Source organism: Mus caroli, chromosome 8 (assembly GCF_900094665.2).
Source record: "Mus caroli chromosome 8, CAROLI_EIJ_v1.1, whole genome shotgun sequence".
Classification (NCBI taxonomy): domain Eukaryota; kingdom Metazoa; phylum Chordata; class Mammalia; order Rodentia; family Muridae; genus Mus; species Mus caroli.
In genome coordinates this window covers 79,739,082-79,763,277 of record NC_034577.1, presented here as the reverse complement: position 1 = coordinate 79,763,277, position 24,196 = coordinate 79,739,082, and the positions used below count along the sequence as shown (strand labels likewise).

The 24,196-nt window shown below is 45.6% G+C and overlaps 1 protein-coding gene across 3 annotated transcripts in view; it reads right to left on the bottom strand.

The window, feature by feature from the left end:
- Positions 1 to 23,941, bottom strand: part of Tent4b (terminal nucleotidyltransferase 4B) — a 62,872-nt gene extending 38,931 nt beyond the window's left edge. For 2 of the 3 annotated variants that reach the window (XM_021169770.2, XM_021169769.2), the window contains exon 1: positions 22,669 to 23,310. In XM_021169770.2, the coding sequence (XP_021025429.1) occupies positions 22,669 to 23,267 (599 nt within the window). In that variant the 5' untranslated portion in view covers positions 23,268 to 23,310. Of the gene's footprint in view, positions 1 to 22,668; positions 23,311 to 23,845 lie in introns of those variants that run through there. The other variant, XM_029480474.1, reaches the window with a different exon arrangement.
- Between the last annotated feature and the right edge of the window lie 255 nt (positions 23,942 to 24,196).

The window sequence follows — 24,196 nt, the reverse complement described above, 5'->3', positions numbered from 1 at the left end:
GGCTATACAGAGAAACCCTGTCTCGAAAAAAAAAAAAAAAGAGTAATTAAAAAAAGAATAATAATTGATGAGATGTCTCACTGGTTAAGAGCACTGGCTGTCAATGTATAGGCTGAGATCCTGTTCCAGCACCCAAATGATGGCCCAAATTGTAAATCCAGTTAAAGATGTCTCTGGCCTCTTAAAAACATCAGGCACAGACATAGTACATTTATATACATCCAGGCAAAACATTCATATCCATAAAGTAAAGCAAATCTTCTTAAAAATATGACTAGCTATCAAGCCCACACAAGGAATTAAAACTGAACTTAGAAAAAAATGTAGAACACAATAAACAAAATGGAAAGGAAAACAGGAAAGAGAAATCAATAAAATATAAAAATAAAACTCTCCTGAGTCATTCTACATCAGCGGTTTTCAACCTGTGGCGTGTACCCAGCTATGCTCTCTCCTGGTCTGCTGTTTTCACAGGATAATATTCAATAATCCTCACAAACTCAAAGCCCCTTCCTACCTTAACTTCTTCACCAAAAAGCACCTAACACACGCACTTACACTTGCCCTAACCCAAGGAGCTCCACTTTATTTTATGACAGATTACTCACTGGAAGACAGAGCTGCTGCTGTTAGAATTAACAAATTCCCATTAATCTGCTCATTCACTCAACAGCACTGAGGACCAAGCCCGAGTTCCTGGGATACAGTAATAAGCAAGCCCTCTACCACCGACCTGTGCCCACCCTATCTAATTCCTATGTGCAGGACCTTATCGCCAAGGACAAACACTTTTCCACTTTGGTGGTACGAAGTACCCCCTATCTCTTCACCTAAAAAACTAACACACTAGTCAAACTCCACAGTCGAGTGAACAGCAAGTAACTCATTTCCATTGTGAAACACACACCCAAGAGTCCGAAAGGCAAAAATCTGACAAGCACCATCCCAACAAACAAGAGAGTGGAGCTCTACTCTTCATGGGTGGAGTAGAGGCTCCAAGCTGAGTGCCAGGCTCCCTCCCTCACTGCTGGGCCTCACAAGATCCCTGGCAACATTTAAGAAGCCTATTCTAAGCAACTCATACAAAGACAATAGCTGCAAAGCCAGTGCTGTGCATGTTTCTAGAGCTTCATTTCCAACAGACAAAAAGGAAGCAATTTAGATGTCCAACTGTAAGGAATGCTTGAAGCATGCTGTATTCAAGTAGTAGAAGACAAAGACTTTAGACATTAAATTTTTTAAGCCTTCTCTTGATGCTTGATGTTTTGACACAATCAGTCCAACCACCAACATCTGCCAACCATCTTCACACCTACCCCTACCCTCTCCACCTCCCCAGGAGTTGTGGAGCAGTGTCAGTGAGATCCAGCAAGCTCCTTCCCCGCCCTCCCCGGTTTTTTTTTTTTTCTAGACAGGGTTTCTCTGTGTAGCCCTGGCCTGGCTGTCCTGGAACTCACTCTGTAGACGAGGCTGGCCTCAAACTCAGAAATCCGCCTCCCAAGTGCTAGGAGTAAAGGCGTGCGCCAACACTGCCCAGCTCCAGCAATCTCCTGAGTGTCGCTTTACCTCTATCATCTCAGCAACAGGGCCAGCTCCAGGGTACTTAGGCAGATCCTGTTGGACAGTGAACTGCTCAGCTCTGTTCTACAAGCACAGAGAGACTCCAGGAGGCATAGAGAATGCTCACAGCAGCAGCAGGTTGAGAAACACAGAAAGTACTTCACTCATCCCTGGGCAAGTGGCCTAGCAGAGCACTGTACAGCAAGCCCCGCCCACTCCTACCCCTTACCTCAGTTTTCCTTTTAGTGGTTTCAGTTATCCATGCTCAACTACAGTTTCAAAACTACACAGGAAATTCCAGAAATACACAGCTCATAACTTTTAAATTACTTGGCATCCTACGTAGCCAGTGTCATTCTCTATAGTGAACTAAGAGACAAGCAGATGTGCTGTCTCAAAAAAACAAAACAAAAAAACATTAATGCATAGGGGTTATATATGCAGGTGCCTGATGAGGCCAAAGATACAAAGCAAGTCCTAAGCCAGCCAGAGCTATATATATAGTAAGACTTTGCCTTTGAAAAAACAGGGAAGAGGAGGAATTGGTCTTGCAGTGAAAGTGTTGGGTCTTTTTGTTTCCTTTTGGCTGGGTTTAAGTGAGACAGTGAGCTAGAGGAAGAGGGTGCACCTGTTTACATGTGAACACTGTGTGCTGGGATCTCCTTACTAAGTTTTGACCAGTCTGGCCTCAAAACTCTGCCTACCTCTGCCTGTCACGGGCTGGCCTGCCTAAAGACCAAAAAGTTTAATAAGAGAAACCTTGCACTATAACCTCAGATTCCTTAATAAGCATTTTTACTTTTAACTTTAAAAAGCACAGTGTTAAGGCCTAAACCAATCCACTTCATTAAAACAATCTATTTGTTCATGTTAAGTTTTTTTTTTTTTTTTTTTTTTTTTGGTTTTTGTTTTTTTGTTTTGTTTTGTTTTTCGAGACAGGGTTTCTCTGTATAGTCCTGTTGTCCTAGAACTCACTTTGTAGACCAGACTGGCCTCAAACTCAGAAATCCGCCTGCCTCTGCCTCCGGAGTGCTGGGATTAAAGGTATGCGCCACCACGCCCGGCCCATGTTAAGTTTTAAAGTTGACCTCACTTGGCCTGGCCTTAATTCAGAAAAGTGAGTAGTGAGGAAGAGATACTGCACCTGAGTGGAATTCTCAGCCCCCACTTCCACACTAGCTCTGGTCACAGCAATGAGTCTGAGGCATCTAATGGTCCATGTGTTCTGATAACTGGCCAGCTCTGGGATCCCGTCAATAGATCCTTGAATAGCAGTTCTCAATTTATAAATATGGTGTCAAAACCACCACACACTACTCCACCTGTTAGGTCAGTCCCCAGAAGGTTCTAGTCCTCAATCAGGACTTAAAAGGCATGAAGAAGAGCTGGTGAGATGGCTCAGCAGGTAAGAACACTGACTGCTCTTCTGAAGGTCCTGAGTTCAAATTCCAGCAACTACATGGTGGCTCACAACCACCCATAATGAAATCTGACGCCCTCTTCTGGTGCGAGCGGAGTTGGCCGGAACAAGCAGAGGTTCTAAATTCAATTCCCAACAACCACATGAAGGCTCACAACCATCTATTCAGCTACAGTGTACTCATATACATAAAATAAATAAAGAAGTGTCAAGCCCACCATGCACGCTGTTACCTGCAAAGCTGTGAAAAAGGGCAGCAGGCATGGACAGAGGCCCCAGGTTTTATGTTATCACAGGTCTGGATTGACAGGACCAGATTCAGGTGTTCAGCATGCTGGGCAAAGGGGCTCAGCTCCAGGGAAGGGCAGTATCAGCTTCTGCACTTAGTAAGGAAAAACCAGGTAGAATCTCTGAGGCTTAAGTCATTTATTTTGGTGTTCTGTTGATTTGAAGAGTTGGGGTTCAAACATAGGGTCCTTTGAATGGTGAGCAAACACTCTAAACACAGCTATGCTCTACTGACCCCTAAAGATCCTTCAATCTCAAAACTGAAATCTCAGAATCTGGCTACAAATAAGCAGAGCAGTGAAGGCATACATGTTCTACAGTATCAAACTGAAAGGACCTAACTCACTCCATTTTAGAATAGGCAGCCATGTTAGGCCTTAAGCCTCAATTTCCCAGAACAGCCCAGGATTCTTGGAAAAAAACAAAAAGAGCAACCAATCAGCAACTGCTCTGACATCTGGCCAGGGGCTTATAACAGATACAGAAATAGTCCCTATAAGGTAACCCTCTGCCCTCCAGGTAGGAACCAATCAGAAGTGTACAAATATCCCATACCATAAGCTCAACCAATCCTGATTGAAGATGACCCAACCACAACTGGAAAATCCCTAACTGGCTTTAAAATGGGTCTGTGAGTCCCCTCCCCCATGGTTGCCATTTTGCTTGACACCCATTTTGTTGACCACCCACTCCAGTCCGCCACCCATCCTCCACCCACTCATGCTGGCTGTTTCTACAGAACAAACACTCTTTGTCTTTGCATACTATAGAGTCTGGGGTCTTCCTTCAGTGATTCTTGGACCCTTACAAGACAACATAAATAAACGATTTTGTGCTGATTTACTCATCATAAAACATCCTAACTAAATATAACAATTCTATCAAAACAGTAACAAATGAAAATTAAATAATGCTAATACTAGCACTAAGTTAAAATTTTGAAAGCTGGAAATGTAGCTCAGTAGCAGAGGCTCAAAATACCCCCAGTCACCTCCCACCATGAGAATTAAACATTTCAAATAGCTTCCTTTAAACATTTTCCATTGTCACTACCACACAGATTTAAAAAAAAAAAAAAATCATCCAGACTGGAAAGGTGGCTCCACAGTTATAAGCATCCACGACAGAGAACCCAAGGTCTGTCCCAACACTCACACCAGCTGGCTCACACCTTTCTGTAACATGATGGGTGCCAACACAAATAACACACACATAAGACACAATAAAATAATTTTAAAATGTTTTCTCATTTTCACAAATTATGGTAAAATATATAGAATACATAATTTAACATTACAACTATTGTTTTCCTCCCAATATAGGGCTCAAACCCAGGACCCTAGGTACGCTCACCAAGTAGTGTGCTGTGGACAGCACGTCCGGCTTTCAGCCACTTTTAATTACAATCTATGTCATTAAGTACATTCACTCACCTTAGTGTTTAACTATTGCCACTACCTGTTCTCCTCAAGTTTTTTTGTTTTGTTTTGGTTTGGTTTTTTGAGACACAGTTTCTCAGTATAGCCCTGGCAGTCCTGGAGCTCACTTTGTAGACCAGGCTGGCCTCGAACTCAGAAATCCACCAGCCTCTGCCTCCCGAGTGCTGGGATTAAAGGCGTGTGCCACCGCTCCCTGGCTCTCCTTAAGTTTTTAACATTCTCATTTGAATCTTTTAGGGTTCATGGCACCCGACTTCCTCTTCCCCCAGCCTTTGGCAATAACTATCATGATTTCTGTCTCTGTATGTTCCACTGTCTAGGTGGTTCCTATAATATGCAACACTGTATAATACTTGTCCTCTGTGCCTGCTTTTCACACAGCAGAATTTCTCCTCTTCTTAACAGTAAACAGCCGCCTACTGTGTATCTACACCATGTTGTTTATCACCTCACCATCAATGGACCATGGATTCTCATGCATTCTCATTAGTTCTTTCCTGTTGTTGTTCTTTGGTTTGTTGGTTTAGGTTTTTTGTTGTTGTTTTTTTTTTTTTTTTTTTTTTGGTTTGCTTTGCTTTGCTTTTTCAAGACTGGGTTCTCTGGGTAACAGAGCCCAAACTGTCCTGGAACTCACTCTGTAAACCAGGCTGTCCTCGAACTCAAGAGATTTACCTGCCTCTGCCTCCCAAGTGCTGGGATTAAAGGCCTGCGCTGACCATAGCTGGCCTCTGATTGTTTTACATATTTGGCACTTTGAAGTCACACAGACAAAAAAAGAGAAACTGATATATCCAGCACTTTTTTTTTAAAGGGAGAAGGGCATATTTTCAGCTATAAAACCTTAATAGGCTAGAGAGATGGTTCACAGGTTACAAGTACTGGCTGTTCTTGCAAAGGACCAAGGGTTCATCTCCCTGCACCTATGTGGTAGCTCACCACCATCCTTAACTCCAGTTCCAAAAGATCTTTGGCACCTGCAGACACTGAATGGGAATGGGGCACAGAATTACAGGCATAAAAAGTGAAAACATAAAATAAATATATATTGTAAAATGTATATGTATACTTTTATTTCAAAAAACAACAACAACAAAAAACTAACAGGGTGTTGAAGAGATGGCTCAGCAGTTAAGAGCACTGACTGTTTTCCAGCAACCTCATGGTGGCTCACAGCCATGTGTAATGGGATCTGATGCCCTCTTCTGGTATGTCTGAAGACAGCTACAGCATACTCATCATATATATAAAATAAATAAATAAATTCTTAAAAAAAAAAAACAAGAACTGGTCAACTTGTAGCCAGATTAGTGAAGAACATATAAAAACTACCAATATCGGGGCTGGAGAGATGATAAGTGGTTAAGGGCACACCAGCTGGTTTTGCAGAGGAACCCAGTTCTGCTCCCAGTACCTCCATGGTGGCTCACAACCACCTGTGACTCCAGTCCCGGGAGACCTGGTGCCTTCTGGCCAAGTACCAAGCACCTATCTAGTGCACAAACATACTCCCAGGCAAATACACATACAAATATTTAGTTACTAGTATTATCAGTGAAATACACATACATATATTAAGTTACTAGTACCAGCAGTGAAAGGAGGCTGGAGAGACAGCTCAGCAATTCTGAGCATTCAGTCCCCAGTCCCCAGGTGAGCCAGAAACTGCAGCTCCTGGGAACAGAATGCTCTCTTCTGGCTTCTGCAGACACTACACCCATATTCACACGCCAATATAGAAGTACACACTCATACATACAATTTTTTTGTTTATTTGTTTGGATTTTGAGACAGGATTTTCCTGTGTAGCCCTGGCTGCCCTGGAAGTCATTCCTTGGACCAGGCTGGCCTCGAATTTTAGGGATCTGCCTGCCTCTGCCTCCCAAAAGCTGGGATTAAAGGCGTGGGTAACCACCTGGCTAAAAACATACAACTTATAAATAAGTAAACCCGGCGGTGGTGGCGCACCCCTTTAATCCCAGCTCAGGGGGTGAGGGGGGGGACGCAGAGGCAGGTGGATTTCTGAGTTCAAGGCCAGCCTGGTATACAAAGTGAGTTCCATGGAGCTGTGAAGAAATATGGACCATCTAAAGACTGCCATATCCAGGGATCCATCCCATAATCAGCTTCCAAACGCTGACACCATTGCATACACTAGCAAGATTTTGCTGAAAGGACCCAGATATAGCTGTCTCTTGTGAGACAATGCCGGGGCCTAGCAAACACAGAAGTGGATGCTCACAGTCAGCTATTGGATGGATCACAGGGCTCCCAATGGAGGAGCTAGAGAAATTANCCAAGGAGCTAAAGGGAACTGCAACCCTATAGGTGGATCATTATTATGAACTAACCAGTTCCCCAGAGCTCTTGACTCTAGCTGCATTTGTATCAAAAGATGGCCTAGTAGGCCATCACTGNAAAGAGAGGCCCATTGGACTTGCCAACTTTANATGCCCCAGTACAGGGGAATGCCAGGGCCAAGGGGTGGGGGNGGGTGGGTGGGGGACNGGGGGNGGGGGAAGTGTATTGGGGACTTTTTGGATAACATTGGAAATGTAATTGAGGAAATTACCTAATTAAAAAAAAACAAAAAAAAAAAAGTGAGTTCCAGAACAGCCAGGGACATACAGAGAAACCCTGTCTCGAAAAATCAAAAATAAACAAACAAACAAACAAACAAAAAACAAAAAAATGAAAGGCAAATAATCACTACTGATCTTACATCCATTAGTAAGTGTTATGAAGAACAACATCCCTCAGATCTGTTAACCTAAATGAGACATACCAATGCATGAAGACATAAGACACTGGGCTTGCTGGTGCACAGCTGCTTTATCAGCAGCACTTAAAGAGGCTGAAGCAGGATGATTAATAAATAAACATAACTGAATGAACTTACTCCAGATATGCAAGATTAGTTCAAAGTTCAAAAATAATATCCATTACTGCAACCAGAGAAGAAAAATTCTATAATCATATTAATAGGCAAAAAAGAGTTAAACTCTAACTACTTTCACAAAAAAACCTCAGCAAATTAGAAAAGGGAAGTTCAACCTGATTTTCAAAACAATCTTCAAAAAGCCAACAGCGAGAAGGGAGATGTTTTCCCACCCATTCCAATTAAGAACAAGGCCAGAGCAGGGCAGTGGTGGCACATGCTTTAATCCCAGCACTTGGGATTAAAGATACAAGACATTAAATAAGTCTAGAATTTGAAACTTGAAGCATAATATCATTTATACTAGCGCACGCACAAACAATCTAACTCTGAACTCTAACAAAATATGCAAAGGCCCTATACAAAGGAGACTCTGAAACTTTAATGAAAGAAACAAGGATCCCAGTAGTTCCCAGCCCTCTCAATGCTGCATGTGACCTTCAATACAGTTCCTCATGCTGGAGTGACCCCAAGCTGTAACATTAGTTCATTGCTACTTCAGGAAAAGGGAGTTGGAGCTAAGAGTTTGGGAGACAGACAGACAGAGAGAGAGAGAGAGAGAGAGAGAGAGAGAGAGAGAGAGAGAGAGAGAGAGAGAGAGAGGAGGAGGGGAGAAGCCAACATGGAGGCAGACAGACAGGAAGACGATCCTGATCCCACGTGGTTTTGAACACGTAGCTAAGATTGTCACAGAGATTAGAATTGGGGTAAAGCTTTATCCTTATCAGTTGGCTCTGAAATTATTGTATTGGCATCTTGTAAATTGTGATCTTATTGTTATATACATCTGATTGGATTATTAAGCTTTAAGCGTCAGTTTTCTACTGGGTAACTAGGTGTTGAGATGGCTGATCGTGGGGTGTGTGGGGTGTTGCATGAAAGCGGGATCAACCTGCTAGCTGGGAGAGAGTAGCTCAGCGGTGAGAACAGGCCAAGTGGGACGCACCAGGACACAGTGTTGTGGCAGGCCAGTACCAGTACTGGAGCAGGAACACGGACCAGTGGGACAGGAGAGATGGTGGGTTAACTTTTTAAATATTTCCCACAACAGTGGTGCACACTTTTAATCCCATCATTTGAGAGGCAGAAGCAGGTAGAGATATCTGTGAATTCAAGGCCAGCCTGGTCTATAGACAGAATTCCCAAACAATCAGAGCTATACAAGGGTTGGGGGGCAGGGCACAGATTCTAGAGGCTGGAGAGATAGCTCGGCAATTTAGAGCCCTTATTAACCTTAGGCCCTAGGTTTGATTCCCAGCAGCCACACGGAAACTCACAAGTATCCATGACTCCAGTACCAGGGGATCTGCACCCTCTCTTGACTTCTCACACGCATGGTTGGCATACAGACATTTAGACAGAACACTCACACATATAAATTAAGTAAATAAGCCTAAACAAACCAAACAATTCTAGACACAGATATTATACCACACACACATACACACACTTAAAATGGGCCACAAACTAAAATGTAAAACAAAATTATAAAACTCAAAAAAAAAAAAAAAAGGGTCTGGTGGCACATACAAACCGTCCTAAATGGAAGGAAGGCTATCAAGTCATGAGAAGTCATGGAAGTGCCAGTCCGTGGTGGAGCACGCCTTTAATCCCAGCACTTAGGAGGCAGAGGCAGGGAAAGGAAGAGAAAAACAAAACAAAAAAGAATAGAAGGAAAAAACAAAAAACAAAAAAAAGACATGGTAGAATCTTAAAAAGCTCCTGCTAAGTGAGGCCAAACCAAGACACTACATCATCGTAAGTGACTTTCTGGAAAAGCAAAATTGTGGAGACAGTGAAGTGGGCAGTATTGCCGGGGACTTAGGAAGAGAAGGGAACGGGTCACTTGAGGATGTAGAGAGCAACATGGACAATGCAGTAAGACTCCACCTTAGCAAACAGTTGGCCAGGCAATGGTGGCTCACACCTTTAATCCCAGCACTTGGGAGGCAGAGGCAGGTGGATCTCTGAGTTCAAGGCCAGCCTGGTCTACAAAGTGAATTCCAGGATAGCCAGGGCTACACAGAGAAACCCTGTCTCGAAAAACCAAAAAAAAAAGGAAAGAAAAGAAAACAATCAATGTCTCATACCTACAACCTCATACTTCGGTTGAGATAAGACTGTGGATTCAAGGCTAACCTGGACTATCCTGGGCTAAATAGCAAGACTTGTCTCTAAACAAACAATAAATGGAGCAACTTCTAAATAATAAAAAGGGTAGGTGTTCTTGGTTTTGGTAGACATATTACCAAAAGCACAAACTGTGAAAGATTATAATTATTTGAGTACTCTGAAATTAAACTTTTCAGGGGGTGGGGGAATGGGATAATGTAAGCCACGACTGCAAGAAAGTATCTGCAAGTCCTTGTCTGGTAGGCTGATTCCAAAACATACCACGAAGTCTTAAATTTCAACAAGAATGACATCCCAAATAAATAATACACAAACTCTCAGAACAGATACTTTAGTATTTGTATGGGGGTGGAGGTGTAGCTTTTTGCTACACTGGTGTTCTTTGTCTGTGTTTATACAACTACAATAGACTTTATCAGACCAGGTAACTTAACAATGGACAAAACTTTATTTGGCCCATAGTTCTAGCAGCTGGAAGGATAAAGATGATTTAGCACATGTCTGTAACCCCAGTGCTAGACAAGCTGAAGCAGAACTCAAGTTCAAGGCCAGCCTGGGCTACACAGCAAAGACACATTAATTCACCAAGGGAAAACAAGGAAGAAAATAACTATCCCTCACTTTCTGCTCCCTCGTGACAGGCAGGACATGGTGAAAGCACATGAAAGAGAAATGTCAACAAACAACACACAAGGCAACAATGTAACAAAGTAAGAGAAGGGCTGGAAAATGCCTCGGTGGTTCAACAGCACTGACTGCTCTTCCAGGTCCTGAGTTCAACTCCCAGCAACCACATGATGGCTCACAACTACCTGTAATAGGATCTGATGCCCTCTTCTTGTGTGTCTGAAGACAGCTACAGTGTACTCACATAATATACAAATAATTCTTTAAAAAGGAAGGAAGGGGAGGGGGGCTGATGAGATGGCTCAGCGGTTAACAGCACCTTCCGAAGGTCCTGAGTTCAGATCCCAGCAACCACATGTAATGAGATCTGAGACCCTCTTCTGGAGAGTCTGAAGACAGCTACAGTGTACTTATGTATAATAATAAACAAATCTTTAAAAAAAAAAAAAAAAAAAAAAAAAAAGGAAGCTAGCTAAGGAGATGGTTCAGTGGTTAAGTGCTTGCCCCACAATTTTAAGGACCAGAGTTCAGATCCACAGAAGCCATGTAAATGCCAGATGGGCATAGTGGCCTGCCTATAATTACAGAGACGCCATAGGCAAGGGATCCCCCAAGCAAGCTGGCTAGTGATACTATAGGCACATCAGCAAGCTAGGGGCTTGAGAGATCCTGCACCAATAATGGAAGAGTGACTGGGGGTGAGTCTCCACATCAGCCTCAGGCCTCCATATACATGTGTATACATGTGCATGCACACACACACACATCATAGGCACACATACATATGCATGCATACAATACATATGAAAATGGAGAAAGGGAGAAAAAGAACAAGAATAATATCAATCTAGTCATAAGGGCAGAGCTCTCATAACTTAACATCTATTACTAATTTACTTCATCTTGAGGCAGGGCCTTGGGCTTGGATGTATCTCAGTGACAAGTGTGCACACCTAACATGTATGAGATCCTACGTTTGGCCACTAGAAAAGCCTAAAAGGCAGTGTCTTGCCATGAAGCCCAGACTGGCTTTGAATGCACCACCTTCCAGTCTCAGCTGCCCCAACACTCAACATTGATGCATTCAGATACTTCCAGCCCATGAAGGAAATCAGAACCACAAATTAAATTGCTATCACTATTCATCTACTAGAATGGCAAAAAGCCAAAACAATAACCCAGGGGAAGAAGTGAAATAACAAGAAACCCCATTTTCTGTTTTATGAATGCAAAATGACACAGCCACTTTGGAAGACCCTCTTGGCAGTATTCTTACCATATAATGCAGCAGTTGTGTTCCCTGGTGTTTATTCAAAGTGCTAGAAGTATGGCCACACAAGAACTCACACGTGGATATTTACAGCAGCTTTGTGCACCAATGCCAAACTTGGAAGCAACACTCTATTCTCCAGTAGGTGAGTGGATAAACAGACCAACATATCTATACCATGCAGTATTACTTAGCACTACATAAATCAGCTAAACCAAGCCAGGAAAATACATAAAGGATCTCAAAAGCAGGCTGCCGAGTGAACGGTAACAGGAAAAGACTTAGTGATGGTAACTTAGAAATACAGCCCAGGGTATGGCAAACGGAAGAGACAAAGAAAGGACAGGTGTGTGCCAGGTGTTCAGGAACAGGAAGAAAAAGGGGGGATGACTAGGTGGATAAAAGAGAACTGGGTGGTCAACAGAACCATCTTGTCACGTATTTCCTGAGCTCCAGGATCTGTAACATCAAGAGTGAATCCTACTTCACTACTTAATGGCACCAGGCCCATCAAGTTCATCACCATACGCAAGATCTTAGTAATGGGAAACTGGGCGCAAGAGGACACACGGAAACTGGACTAACTGCCCACTCACTTTTCCATAAACCTAAACTGCTTGTCAAAACTCTACCAAGTTCATATACTTTGAGGAGGACGCAAAAAGGAGGAGAATTTTTTTTTCTTTTTTTGGTTTTTTCCAGACAGGGTTTCTCTGTGTAGCCCTGGCTGTTCTGGAACTCACTCTGTAGACCAGGCTGGCCTCGAACTCAGAAATCCGCCTGCCTCTGCTCCTCAAGTGCTGGGATTAAAGGCGTGTGCCACTGCCCAGTGGCTGTCACACACAATTACAGTCTAAATAAAGAGGTTCTTAAGATGGGCAGTAGTGGCGCACACCTTTAATCCCAGCACTTGGGGAGCAGAGGCAGGCAGATTTCTAAGTTTGAGGCCAGCCTGGTCTACAGAGTGAGTTCCAGAACAGCCAGGGCTACACAGAGAAACCCTGTCTCAGAAAACCAAAAAAAAGAGGGTGTGACAGCCATCTTACCCATGACTGACTGCTGCCTCCCCAAAGAACTCCTGAGGAAGCTAAAGCTGACCTAGGGCTAGGGTCCAGAGTCCTCACAGTCTTGCTCTCCAGGCCACCATGCCCTCAATGATCTTGCTCTACTGTTATAAGTGGTGCCATTTAAAGTGTCTGAGAGGCAAGGGGTCACCTCACAACCTTATGTCTATCAGCCTGAAAACAAGAATGATTGGCTCCAATATTAAAAACACAGACAAGGAAAAATAATCTAAGGCTAATCTGAAAGGAAAAACAAAACAAAACCAAAAAAATACTGTTCCTGAATACTGAATTACGGCTGTGTGAACTTTGTCTCCTGAGCAGAGGCTAACAGGTCACAGATCTCATAAGGCTTCCCTTGGCTGCCACAGATCAAAAGCCAAGACAGGGTGGCAATGGGCAAAGGGCTCTCATGCAATTTCTAACCAGAGACCAAAGGCTTAGTACAGTTCATTGTGAGAACTTCCTTCTCCTTTCACAGACAGACAGACAGATAGACAGACACACACACACACAGAGATGCACACAGAAGCATGCACACGAGTATATACACCCCAAGCTACCCAAAGCCCATTTCCCCTTTCCATGGTGGCCCTTACTTCTCCCTCATGCCTGAAGTCTTCCCCAATCTTTTTTTTTTTTTAAAGATTTTATTTATTTATTATACATAAGTACACTGTAGCTGCCTTCAGATCTCATTATGGGTGGTTGTGAGCCACCATGTGGTTGCTGGGATTTGAACTCAGGACCTCCGGAAGAGCAGTCAGTGCTCTTAACCGCTGAGCCATCTCACCAGCCCCCACCCCAATCTTCACTCAAGCTCTACTCCAACAGAGAGACAACTGAGTCCTCATGACCAGAGGGAGCCAAGGAAGGAGATCTTCTCTTAGAAGTACCAGCTAACAAGGGGAAGGATCCAAGCCGAATATGAGGTTAAAATCCTAGTGCACTAATACCATCAGGCAAACATCATTAATGGCTACCTACATCACAAAAGCTATTCAGATTTGACCTTTAAGTGGTTGTTGTAGTTTATTGAGACAGGGTCTCTGAACATAGCCCTAGCTATCCTTAAATCAGGACATGTATAAACCAGACTGGCCTTGAACTCAGAGAGATCCACTGCCTGCCTCCATCCACAGTGGATCTAAGGCACATACCACCACACTCAGCTGGTGTTGGATCCCCACTGGGCCTGGAGTTACCACCAATTATGAACCATGTGGGTGCTGGGAATTGTACCTAGGTCTCTAGAAGAGCAACCAATGTTCTTAACCACTGAGCCATCCCTCTGGCTATTTTCCTTTTAAATATATGTATAATCCATTGGTAAAAGTATTCATGAAAAAAAAATATCAGAACAGTCTCTAGTTCCAATTATAAATTTAATATCTAACCAAAGAGACAAACTAAAGTAACATAATAGAGACATGATTTGAGAAAGGAGAGAGCAGGGAAGTTTACAGAGAGCTGAGGAGATGGCTCAGTTACTGCCTAAGCATGAGAATCTGAACTCAGACCCCTAGCACACATGTGAAAGCCACATATGACCCTACATGCATGTATGCAACCCCTGTGCTGACAGGGGAAAAGACAGACAGATCCCAGAGTTTGTCAGCCAGCCAGACTAACCAAAAACACAGAGAGAGCCAAAAACACAGAGAGAGCCTATCTCAAAGGGATTAAATGCAAAGCAAAGGAACAGGGCACCACCACATGTGTCCTCTCTGGCTTCCGCATGTGCACACACAGGCACACATGTCTAAACACACACACACACAACACATCCAAAAATCTCAACTAAAACAAAGAAAAAAAGTAACCTAATTTCTTCAACAAATTTAATAGAGAGGGAAACAGATGGCAGAGAAACCTATAGATTAAAAGATTTAAATAGCAGGGAAAGAACCATATTTGGATCATGCTTTGAACAAGCTGTTTTTAAGAGGTTATTATAGGACAATTGGGAGACAAACAGTGGATGTTGCATTCCACTCAACGACTACAAGCAGGCACGGTAGCCATCACTGGCAAGTCCTCCAACATTCGGCATGCTGAGGCAGGAGGATTGCCAGTGTTCAAGACATAGTGAGCTACATAGTGAGACTCTATTTACTTATTTTTCTTTCTCTTGCTATTACATTTATTTATTACAAAACAAGACAGAAACCACACCCACTAAGGGTAGTATTGAGGCATACAATTGAAGTTCCAGCTAGTCAGGAATCAGAAGTGCAGAGACCACCAGCCCTAGTTCAAGACCAATCTGGTAGACAAATATAGTAAGACACCGCTGAGGGGAGAAAGAGGAGTATTTCAAGAGCACACTCCCTTTCCCCAGAAAAACATAAGCCTTTGGAATTCAGATTTTTTTTTTCAACGCAAGGCTAGAAAACAGGGGCTTTGTGCATATAGGATTTAAAAAAAAAAGGTTCTACTACCGAGCTGCAATCCCAGATATGATTGAGATGGAAAGTAAGGGCATGACTTATTAGGTAGGGTTACTCCAATCAGTCTGGTATGACCCCAGCACAGGCGCTGTCTGGTATCACCTATTAGAAGAAAAGAGCTGTACTACAGTACATTGGCCACGGCAAGTACTGGAGAGATAGATTCTGGATCCCTTCATACAGGAACTTGGCATGATGCAGCCACTGTAGAAAATGGCTTAGTTTTGTTTCTCAGCCTCCTAAAATCAAGTGTAGAAAATGGAAGGAGTCTAGGAAGATGTCGTAGTGAGTACAGTGATTGTTATGCAAGCATGAAGACCTAAGTTTAGATCTGACTCCTGAAGACAAGGTGGATGGTGGCAGTGCCTGTCTGTAATCACAATGTGAGGCCAGAGATTGACGAAGACAGGTGGATCCTGGGGGCCAAATGGTCAATCAGTCTAACCAAAACAGTGAACTCCAGGTTCAGAGAAATCCTGTTTCAAAAATTAGGTAGAGAGCAAAAAGGAAGATGTGGTGTGAACCTCTGACCTGCAAATGCATGTGATTATACCACATGTACACACACAAAAGAAGGAAGTATAAAAACTGGTTAGCTGCTTCTTTAAACATGTACTTACCATATGGTGCTTTTGGGCATTTATTCCCCCAAAATGAAGCCTTATGTTCACGTAAAAATATGTACATAAATGTTTATAGCAGCTTTATTTGTAACAGTCAAAAACTGGAAAGCACTCTTCTGGAATATTCTTCAACTAGTGCCTCCATACAATGGAACACTGCTGGGTAACAGAACAACTACTGGCACATAAGACAAGCTGAATGACTCGCAGAGAAATTTCAGCGACAGGAAAACAGCCAAAGTTACAGAAGACAGGATTCCATTTACATCACATTCTCAAAAGGGCAAAGTTACAGAGAGGAGGACAGACTAGTGCTTGTTAAGGGTTAGCGCCAAGAAGGATGTGTCTAACTACGGGCATCAGAGATCTCCAAGTTAATAGAATAGTTGTATCTTTTTTTTTTTTGGTGGTTCCCCATGAGGTAAACATAATGAGTATCCAAGATGAACCTAACCTAGTTCTGTATCTTCATTGTGGTGGTGTGTATGAATTTACAAATGTCATAAAGCTGTACTCAACACACATTGGCATGTGAGACTGGCAACATACAAAGTGTTACAAACTATGAAAATACTAGTTGCCTTCTGAGTTAAACTAGTCACTGAGACGTTACGACAGTGAGACCAGGCAAATAAGACTACAGTGATCAATCACTCTAATTCTATAATGTCCTACTAACCTATCGATTACCTCAAAGAAAGAAGAAACATAGCTACATATGAAGAGGTTAATTATGGTAACAAGCACGACAGTTTTTTGTTTTTGAAATGTGGTAATAATGGTTTCTATTTTCATGCGAACTTCTACTTACTAAGCTGATAGGAAAGCAAGCGCTTCTGCACTAATTACAAACCACTATTTCAGGATGGGCCTAAGCTAGAATTCCTGTGTTTTGTCATTAAATACTAATGTGTAATCTCTGGGCAATAGACACCATAAACGGCCCCACATTCAACTTTTTAGGACCAAAGTTCTTAGTATTCAAGTCTTACTTATATCATCAAGAAATTTCTCAGAATTTAAAGGTGATTATAAATTAATAAAAAGCCTAGCTTAAAGCCATCTTCAAATTCAATATATAATCATTTAAAAGAAAGTCATTATGTGTAACAAACATATAGTGTGACAAATGTGAAGCCTTTTTGATGTTCCACAGTTGCTGAGTCCTTAGCAATAGTCTCAAAAACTAAAAGAGCCCTCTCAACTTCTCAGGAGGCTCTGAGCTGTCCAGTCAGCTCTACAGAAACATGCACATATGCTAATCAGTGGACCAACAAACAGTCTTCAGAAGCAGCACCTTTCATAGCCCATTATCCCACTGAGAACACTCCACGCCTTTGTGTACGTGATTTAGTCTAGTGTTTGTGGGTATGATCCTGGACTAGTTTCCGCCACTAAACACTATCATCAGAGAGCAGCAGAGAGAGCTGTGTGAAGTCATACAACAGCAGGGCCTCTGTGTCCCACAGGGAAGGTACCCATGATTTTCCTCAGCTTCGGCGGGTGTAAGAATGCCTACTATTCACTGCTCTCATGTCTACCTCATTTCTACAATTCTCAGATTGTCTGAGAAAGAACTCATCAAGGAAGACTGCCATCTATCTGCCCAGTCCAGTGCCACCAAGAAACCCATAACATTCCTTCCAAGAACCTTTCTGGGTCCGACACTAGGGCAGGCAGCTGTTTCCTGAAAGCAGCTGAGATGAGGGCCACCCAGTGTACCAGGATCCTGACCTCTCTCTCACCCGTCTCGCATCCTTTTCCTTCCTTTCTTCCTTCCGGTGTCCTAATCTCCCGTGTAAGCACAGGGCAGATTCTAAAATGCTCTGAGTGAAGCTTCCCTTTGCATCTCAACAGCTAGAGCCATAACAGGAGTTGTAAAGGCCTACCTGTGCCAATGACTCCAAAAGAAACACCACTCACCCACCAGTCACACAAACTCTCACATGAGGTCTCAGAAGGAACAAATCTCAGTTGGAATTAATTCAGCAATTCTCAACTATTAATTTACAGGCAACATAGAATCCACAATATGATGTCTTCTTGAAAATACATTTCAGTATCCCAATCAGTAAAACAAAAAAGCCAGAAGAGTTCAGTTCACTGAAGAATTACAGTAAGCTGCATGTTCAAACACACAGAAATTAAAGTGAGCACCAAAGGCAGAGTAAAGTCTTCTAACTTCTTTCCTACCAACCTGTGCTCATCTGCCGGGCTGCGCAGGTGTCCAGCAGGGTCAGCAAACCCATGCATGGTAAGGCTAAAGAAACAGGTCACAACAACAGCGCTAAAGAAAGCCACCAGCACTGACAGTCAACCAGGAGCACTACAATGGAGAATGGGCAGCCCCTCTGCAGGAGAGCACAGCCTCTTAGCCCCTGACCTTCAAAGCTCTGTAGTCACTAAGCCGACCACTCAGCCAGGATCCTTTCCTAACCTGCCCTTCCTTCCACTCATTCTTACCTCCTTAGCTCAAAAACTTCCTTAAACTTGTGTTTTCAGGGGGTTGGGGTACAGCTCCACTCTCTAGCACACTGTGGGAGCCCAGGTCCACTTCCTAGAGCAACCCAAATATCCAAAAGTGAGGCTATTTTCCAAGTCTCTTTGATATCTCTATTGTTAAAGTCATTTAGCCTTGACAAACAGAGACCTCTCAGGACAGCCACAGTGTCTCATCCTCAGGAGATTGGAAAGTATCAGGCACCTTCCACAGAAGTTTCTCAAAACCAGGTCAGGAGTGAGGGCTCCGATCCACTAAGTTCCCATGCTTGTAGCTCTATGTATCCTTCCTAATCTACCACAAATACTGCTAAACCTCTAAGAAAAGGGCATCTGGCTCATTTCTGGCGGACAGCATCCTTCAACACAGCCAGCCCTAGCAAAAGGGTACATGAAAACAGTTGTGTCTAAATAAATAATAAATAAATAAATGGAAGCTGGGCCTGGTGGGTCAGGTGTTATCCCTGCCATTCAGGAGACTGAGCCAGGAAGATCATAGTATCAAAACCCACCTGGGCTACAGAGTATGTTCAATACCAGCCTGGGTAACTTAGTGAGACTCTGTCTCAAACAGTAAAAAAAAGGAAAAAGCACAAGAGAATATAGCCCATTGGTCAGAGGTCCTTTTATAACATACACAAGGCCCTGGGTTGAATCTCTGAAATAAATAACAGACAATGCAAATACCCTCTCTAGACTTGAGTTTACAGCTTCAGGGGGCAAAGGTTGAGAGACAGTAAGTAAATCCAGAGTAATTTCATTTAAAAAAAAAGAAAGACTTTAGGATGAAATCCAAACACTTGTTTCTTTCCTTCCTTCCTTCCTTCCTTCCTTCCTTCCTTCCTTCCTTCCTTCCTTCCTTCCTCATCTTCCTCCTCTTCCTCCTCCTCCTCCACCATTTTCCCCTTGTGTGGGATTACTAGAGATGAAACCTAAGGTACCATACAAGTGATGTCCCACTGGGCTACTGAGAGTGTCTATCCAGGGAGTACAAGGGAATACGTACATAAAGAGGGTTAAAAAGGATCTGGCACTTGCAAGAACATAAAGCACGTTAGGGGAAACCAAAGACTCAAGAGCTTGGACACCTTTAAGAGTCGGCTTCAAACTCCTAATGAACACTCAGGAGTTTGTCAGCCACTGGCCCTAGAGACATGAGGCATAAAGGACAGAGTTCTACTGCCATGTCCCGAGTCCCTACCTGGAGAGTCCACTCAAGAATGCAGGCACGGGAATTTGTTCCTCTACCAGCAGGGCAACAGTTAAATCCCCAGGACGTGGGAGATACTGCTAAGAGTCACACTACATTTAATGTCCGAGCAGTGCTGGACCTCTGAACAGTGCTGTATTCTCTGAGACTGAAAATCTTTATTCTACAAAGAAGCTCCTTAAACAGGGAGGTAAACAACTCAAAACAGCTTGGATATCCTTGAAACTGACCAGATTCACTGTGCCACTCCATGCAAAAGTAAACAAACAAACAAACAAACAAAGCTGAGAGACCCACTCAGAAGAGCAGAGCTCAGCTGCAATGACAACTCGGGGACCAGCTGGATACCTGGAAGCAGAAAAAACCTGGAGGAGGTTTAGACCAACTGAGGCACCTAGAAAGGACACTGTCCACCTATTTAGCTGCCTGCAGTCTGTGCCATGTGCTCCAGGTCCCTAGCTTTGAGAGCTGGGTAGGCTTTGGTGATGCAGGTGTCTCTGAGTCATTTCTGGCCCCTTTAAGTAACCTTTCACCCATATTCCTTTAAGTAAACCCCCAAAAAGTCAGATTTCACCAAGTTTTGGCTTTTATGGTATTCACACTTCAGTCTGTTTTGAGTTCCCTATCTAAAGTGAGTAGACATGTGTGTTATGTCTCCCCAGGGAAAGTTCTGTCACACAATGAATAACACCACACTAAGGTACACTCAGAAGTCCTACTGTTTATACCTGTAACTAAAATAGCAAAACTGCCAGGCAGTGGTGGCACATGCCTTTAATCCCAGCACTTGGGAGGCAGAGGCAGGCAGATTTCTGAGTTCAAGGCCAGTCAGTGAGTTCCAGGACAGCCAGGGCTACACAGAGAAACCCTGTCTGTGTAACTAGCCTGGCAAGATGGCTCATCAGAAAAAGCTGTTTGCCATCAAGCACTGGTGGACTGAATTCAATCTACAAGACCCTGAAGAAGAATGCCAACTCCCAATATGCTGTCCTGTTACTTCCACTCCCTTACTTTGGCACATATGTGCACACATGCATGTGAACACATGCATACACACACACACACACACACAAATAAGTAAATGAAATTTTTAAAAATAGCTAAACTCCTTTAAAAGCTAAGAAACTGGACCACGTAGATCAAAAAAAAAAAAAGAGAGAGAAAAGAAGAGAAGAGAAGAGAAGAGAAGAGAAGAGAAGAGAAGAGAAGAGAAGAGAAGAGAAATCACTGAAAATCCAGTCTCTTAACAAACCTTAGGAACTATTCACTGCATCTCTCACACTAGGAGGGCCACTCCTAACTGCTGCTGTCTTCTTCAGGGTAAGAATACAAGTCTGATGGAGTGATAAGCCGCTTAGCAAGTTTACAATCAGTTTTTAAGCAGTAATCCCTCAGGGAAGTGAACATTCCTCGCTGATCCTTCTGAGGGCAAGGCAGTATCCGAAGCTTCTGCGTGGGAACTTTTTCAGGATTAAGGGGCAGCCAGCACTTTGGATTTATAGAGTATCTTTTCTAGAAACAGACCAGAGGCATCAGTGAAATGCAGCTAGGGACCTTCCAGGTATTATTTGACAGTGATTACCAAAGCAGAGCTCACTCGAGGAAGGCAAGACCATCAGAACCCTCAGCATTAAGTTGTTGCCACTAAACCACAGGTTTATGTTTGCCATGGAAAGGCTAACAGGATGGAACCACAAATCTTTAATGAAAGGTGATGACCATGGAGAGCGCCCTTGAAGCTGGCAAAAATGCCAGCCAGGGAGGATCTCCTCTGGAAAAACGAGGGCAGCTATGAGGCATTCCCCAGCATCACTCCTGAACCACATGACTGCATTTTTCCATAAAAGGTGGGAGTTGTAATAGTAGTATACTGAGCAGACACCAGCCCACTACAGCAGATGGAACCCACCAACTCATTTTACCAAACTTTCAAAAAGGTACACACAACTATCTCTCCTTGCCAAAACCAGGGCAGAGCTGACTGGGTGAGTCTAAGAAAGTTCACACGGGATTACTGATTGATTTCCTGAGGCCTCTCTACAGATCAGTACCTGAAAACGAGAAGCAGTTTCAAACCTGGTTTCCCATCCTGGAGCTACACAAACCACACTCTACACTTCTCACACACACACTACACCAAGATCCAAAAGCATAAGTTATGAAAAGGGAAAAAAAAAAAAAAAGAACAAGAAGAAAAGACTCAGTAACCTAATCCAGCCAACACAGGGGCTCTTCCCAAAGGGAAACCAGGCTGGAAACATTCCCAGCTTATGTACATAATTCACTAGGGCTCAGGTAAGATTCCATTTTGTAAGAGCTGAACTTTAAACACAAAGTCACTGGTGGTGCAACATTCACACATTAACACCAGCACCCCTAAATGAAAACCACTGCTACCTCTGCCACAGTGACAACCTCACAGTGAGAAGCCGCCGACCATGAACTCCTGCAAAGTTCTGTCAGGGCTCAGAAAAGCTCACCATCTATGACAACTTCAAGCTAGCTGTCACTCAGTGCTTTCTGCTCAGGACAGACGTGGCAAACACTGCCTTTTTTTTCCCTTAAGTAAACATAAAAGATGGGCCAAAGGATCAAGAGCAGGCAGTGTCTTTCAGGGCTGACGAGATTTTCGTCGTGGACTGGGGGAGGGGAAGGAGCATTCTGGATGTTTCTATTCTTGGCAAGAAGAAGAGCACCTCCTGGTCCTAACCATCTAAAGACGCTAAGGCAGAAACGTTCTCAGGAAGTTAACTAGCCAGATGCTAAGGGGCTTCATCTTGGGGTGTGGTGGTGGGGAGCAAGGTGTGGAGGACAGAAAGGGATCAGAGGGCAGGCTGAACTCTAGAGCATAAAAGATCCAGGAGAAGGACAGGCGAGAATGCATCGGAAAGGTGTGGACAGTTAGGAGAGAAGGAAGGTAGAGATGACTACGAAAAGGAGGGGATAGCTCCACCTTTTCCAAAGGAATTCCAAAGAAAGCTCCACCGAGACTGGTCAAGCTATGAAGGAATGAATGGCCACCGATGCTCTGGAGGGCCCCACCGGGGCTCCCCATCCCCCACCCCTCACCCCCCTCCCGCCTGTGGGCGTGTTCCGCGCTGTGCGGGTGTGCCGACCCTCCAAGGCGCAGGCCACTAAGCCAGCACTCACCCCACGACTCCCTGGTTGTAGTTCCGTCGCTTCCACGGGGTCCCGCTGTACACGCCCCCGCCGCCGTCCGCCCGTCCGCCCCCGGCCGCGCGCCCTCCGCTGGGCTGCAGCAGGCTGTAGTTGAGTCCGTAGGTGCTGGCCTTGTTGTCACGTTTCCTCTTGTTGCTGCTGCCCGAGGCCGGGTCGGTAGACTCGGAGGCGGGGAGTGCGGCCGCGGGTCGCGGGGACGAGGGCGCCGATGGGACCGGGGACGCCGAGGGGCCCGCCGCTGCCCGCCGTGCCCAGGCCGCCGGCTGGTGGTGATTGTTGTTGTTGTTGGTCGTCTCCAGGGGCAGGAAGTCCCGCTGCTCCGCGGGCACGGCAAGGCCGCCCTGTGGGCGCTCCCCGGAGCGGAACATGCCGGCCGAGGCCGGGGCCGTGCCGCCGGGGCTGCCGGGGCCGCTGCCGCTCCCGCCGCTCGCGCTGCTCGCGCCGCTGCTGTGACAGTGGTGGTTGAAGTAGAGGTTCCTCAGCCCCTGGGTCGTCTCCCAGATCTGCATCCACAGACTATTGGACGGTCCGAGCTGCTCTGGCTGGAACCAGGCGATCCTCGGATCCATCAAACGGCGGCGGCCGCTGCCCCCGCCCCTCCCGGCCGCCCGCAGGGCCGCCGCCGCCGCCTCAGGCGCACGCCCGCCCTCGGCCGCCGCCGCCGCTGCCACCCGGGTTCCGCCACGGGCGGCGCGGTAGCGCAGGGAGCCTGGCCGGCGCCGGCGGCGTCGCTCCCGCCCTCGGGGCTCGCAGGCCCTCCCCCCTCCCTCCGCCCCTCCGCCGAGCCCCTGTCACCGGGGTTCCCGTGCAAATGGCGGCGGCGGATCCCGAGAAGGGCGAGCGGCGGCGGCGGCGGTGGCGGCGGCAGCAGCGGCGGCGGCGGCGGCAGCGGCGGCGGCAGCGGGACGCGCCTGCTCCGTAGCGTCCGTGCTGCTCGGCCCCGGGGCGGGGCCTCCGCCGGCTCCGCCCCTCGCTCCGCTGCTCCCGCCCCGCCGCCGCGCTCGCCCCGCCCCGTCCCTGCTGCCAGCAGTCCGCGGGTGCCCCGAGGCCGCACCGCGCGTCACAGAGGCCGCGGCAGGCTGCGGGCAGCGGGGCCGCAACCGCCCGGTCAACCGTCCCGCGCTAGCTTAGCTGGGGTCGCACGTACCTGGGCCTCCGGGCACCTCGGACGCGCGCGCCGCCGCACGACTCCGTGGCCGCTCAAGCGCCGCCGAAGGCACACGAGGCGGCTGCCGACTCCGCGGAAAGTGACTGGTTTGCGCCGCCCACCCCGCTCCGGACCGCCCGCTCCGCCCCTCGGTCCGGGCGCGGCCCCGGGGCTCCTGGCCGCGCGCCGCGCGCGCACGAGAAGGGCGAGCTTCCGCTCAAGGGCCGGGTTAGCACGCGGCTGCACGCGCACCTCGGTTCCGGAGCGGTCTCAGCGGCCTCTGGGTCGCGAGGCCTGGCACGGCTGCCGGGCTGGAGGGCCACACAACGCGGCTGTTCCAAGGTGCACTTA